General features: G+C 52.9%; 1 protein-coding gene across 2 annotated transcripts in view; it reads right to left on the bottom strand.

Annotated features, from left to right (window-relative positions):
• The window catches only part of TNK2 (tyrosine kinase, non-receptor, 2), a 49,811-nt gene that overhangs the window by 22,754 nt on the left and 23,378 nt on the right, over positions 1 to 3,679 (bottom strand). For both annotated transcript variants that reach the window (XM_011961163.1, XM_011961164.1), the window contains exon 2: positions 197 to 377. In XM_011961163.1, the coding sequence (XP_011816553.1) occupies positions 197 to 377 (181 nt within the window). The remainder of the gene's footprint in view (positions 1 to 196; positions 378 to 3,679) is intronic.

Here is a 3,679-nt window from a genome sequence, read left to right on the forward strand (position 1 = left end):
TCAGCCTCAGGGCTCTGGGACAGACAGCGTCCTCAGTCTGCTCCGCCTCAGGCTCTGGGACAGACAGCGTCCTCAGTCTGCTCCGCCTCAGGCTCTGGGACAGAGTTCTCAGCTGCCACCCATGCACTCAGTGGTCCTGAGGACAGAGGATGTAAACGGTCAGGGGTAAGACAAGTCAAGTCAACATCCCACCTACCAGGCCGGCCCATGCCAATCTTCTCCAGGTCCTCATTCTTGACGTACTCAAAGTGGGACAGGCGGGTGACATTGAGGTCATCTCGGAGCCGCAGGAAGTACTGTTGCAGCTGTACCTCGGACAGCAGCTCCAGCAGCCAGCCTGTGCCCTCCTCCGGCTGCATGCTGCCTCCTCCCAGCCTCTGTAGGGAGGGAAGAGTGGCTCAGGGACAAGGGTTGTGGCGGGGGACAACAGGGAGCCTGCTCCGGTGACCTGGGCTCACCTTCATCCCACTACACTGCCGCCTGGAAGGGCTCACACCACCTTCTAACTCCCAACGCGAGCTACTGAGAACCGCCTGGACCCACGTGCCCCATTCCTGCCAGCCACAGGGCACAACGAGGGCGGCAGAGATACAGCCCCGGCCCCGGAGTCAGGAGTCAGGGTCTTGCTCCCGAAATCTGTGATCTGTGGCTGAACGACCCAGATCACCCGTCTGTGCTCACGTTCCTCACCCGCACTAAGTCTCCACGGGTCAAAAGTCCTTGAAAACCTTTTAAAAACTAACAGTGGTCTCTCTGGGAACGTCGAGGTGTTCTTACTCCTAACGTGTGACAAAAGTACCGCAGGGTGCAGTGTGCCCTGAGACCCTCTATGGGCTCCTCAGACGTGACAGAGAAAAGTCTCAGGGCCAGAGGAGCTCGGAGCCAAGTTCCTCCCTGTGCCTGACCCCCCGGCCTCTCCTAACAATCCAAAGAGCACTCCACGGGCCACCACCCAAGTGCCCACAGGGCCACGGCAAGCAGAAGACAAGAGGGAGGGGTGGGGCCTGGGGTGGGCTTGCGGACACCCCTGTCAACAGGGAGCTCAGATCCCACCAACGGTTGTCACAAGAGACTGTGACCCAGTGTTGTCAAAGCTTTCCATTTTTTCAAGAAATAAAAGAATCTGAAGTTACATGTGAAATCTCACCATTAAAGTTTGTTTGGAAAAGGTAATATCTGCACATGGTAAAATACTCAGAAGGCGAACAGAGCCACGAATCTCATTCCCCCCAGAACTGCACAGCCACCGGCTCCCCAGGAGCTGCCAGTGACGTCTTCTGCGGACCCTTCAGACTCTGTCATCCCTACACAGATATCCATGCATTCACCATACCGTTCCGTTCCCTGATTTCACTTAATATTCGTCTTTCTCCTGACTTTTTAACAATGCTGAATAGTTCAAATCTGAAATGCACGCACACATGCACACAGCGTGCTGGCCAAAGCACGCTGCAGGCCGCAATCAGCCGATGGGCAGGTGAGTGACCTCTAACCTACACTCTCCTGGGCCCAGATAAAGAAGCTGGTGGAAACTTCAAAGCTAAGCAAGCGATCCACCGCACAGCAAACCCAGCCCTGTCTGAGGAAGGTCATTCAGAGCTGAGGGCGTGGCCAGGCTAGCCCCTGACCCATGCTCAATCCCCAAAGAGGCAAACAGGCAAGAGAAAAAAGGCCAGCTGCCCGGCTGGGGACCAAGCCATCCCCCTCCCCAACTCCGCGGTGGCCCCCTCCCCAGCTCCCATCACAGTGAGCAGCACTCGGAGAAGCACACACAGCCCGGGCCCAGCGTGAGCCTCCTGCCCCCACAGTTCCCCGCGGCCCTGCCAACACAGTGCCAGTTCCGACTTTCTCAGGCAGCTCAGGGAAGTACAAAGAGTAACAAAGGGGAATGAGAAACGCTCAGTTCAAATCCTGGCTCTTCCTTCACGGCGACTGGGCCAGGCAGCTGGGCCAGCAGGGTGGTTTCCGAACTTAAAGCCGTAACCCTTTATTGGAATGGTTCTCACAAGGGCTGCGCAGCCCCCATGGGACATTTTTTATTCTCACGACATTTGGGGGGGCCTTAGTGACATTTAGTCAGTGGTTGGCGGAGAAGAACGTGGGCTAGCCTGCAATGCATAGGACATTCTCGCACTGTCCCAAATCCCACACAACTCAATTCATGAAGGTGTTTATGATCATGCAAACCTAGAGTCTGATCCCACTTCATATACAAACAAGAAAGTACTTTTATAGTTTTTTTTTTTGTTTTTTTTTTTTTTGAGACAGAACCTCACTCTGTCACTCAGGCTGGAGTACAATGATGCCATCTTGGCTCACTGCAAACTCTGCCTCCGGGGTTCAGGCAATTCTCTTGCCTCAGCCTCCCGAGAAGCTGGGATTACAAGCACCTGCCACCACGCCCGGCTGATTTGTGTATTTTAGTGGAGACAGGGTTCCTTCATGTTGGCCAGCTGGTCTCGAACCCCTGACCTCAAGTGATCCGCCTGCCTTGGCCTCCCAAAGTGGTGGGATTACCGGTGTGAGTCACCGCTCCTGGCCTTATGGTTTTAATATAAAATAAATGTTCCTGGAATGAAACTACTATGTAAACTTAAGGGAAAATGGACTTTGCTTTATTCAGAACATAGCAGAAGTCCACTGTTTGCAAAAATGCCAGTGAAGGCAACCCTCTCTCATTATTTCAAAACTCGTCTCCCGGTCAGCACTTGCAGATGCTGCCTTCAGTGTTTCCGCCTGAGGTCTCAGGATCTGACTCCTCATTACATTGTCTAGATTACTAATGTATTAAGATACATAAAATGTTATAATTAGCTTCTTCTTATGTCTCTTTACGCTACAGTTCCCACTGTATTGTTTCACTGTACACAGGTTAACAGGTTAATATAACAGGTTACATATTTCTATTAATTTTGTTGAAGACGAGTAACAATAAAAATAACATCTAGGCTGAGCGCAGTGGCTCACACTTGTAATTCCGGCACTTAGAGAGGCTGAGGTGGGTGGATCACGTGAGTTCGAAACCAGCCTGACCAACACGGAGAAACCCGGTCTCTACTAAAAATACAAAACTAGCCAGGTGTGGTGGCGCGTGCCTGTAATCCCAGCTACTCGGGAGGTCGAGGCAGGAGAATCACTTGAACCTGGGAGGCAGGGGCTGTGGTAAGCCAAGATTGTGCCATTGCTCTCCAGCCTGGACAACAAGAACAAAACTCCGTCTCAAACTATACTAAACTAAACTAAAATAATATCTAACACTTCAGCTGCACTTACTATATACGAGGAACAGTCCTAAGTATTAAGCTGTGTTAATTAATTTATCCTCAACAAAATCATCCGTTTACAAAAAAAGGGACGTGGGGTTTAAGAGGACCAAGCGCCGTTGCTTTCCAGAAGCAAGTCCAGAGGTGCACTGGGAGTCACTGGCCTAGGCAGCATCTCCCCACCGCCCGGCCACGGCCCGGCCACTGCTGCCCTGTCCCTGGAGCAAAGTGACCCCATCCCCTCCAGGGCTCAGCCTCAGAATGGGGGATCCCAGTCTCCCGCAGGGCAAGCAGTCTCCAGGCCCCCTCTTCTTCCTCCCACCACCAACTCCCAAGGATCCAGGCCCCCTCCTCCAGGCTCCTGAAAACAGCTCAAAGCCATGCCCTGGGTGGTCAGGGCTGGAGGAGACCCAGAG

The sequence above is a fragment of the Colobus angolensis genome, unplaced genomic scaffold (assembly GCF_000951035.1).
Source record: "Colobus angolensis palliatus isolate OR3802 unplaced genomic scaffold, Cang.pa_1.0 Scaffold54, whole genome shotgun sequence".
Taxonomy (NCBI): Eukaryota; Metazoa; Chordata; class Mammalia; order Primates; family Cercopithecidae; genus Colobus; species Colobus angolensis.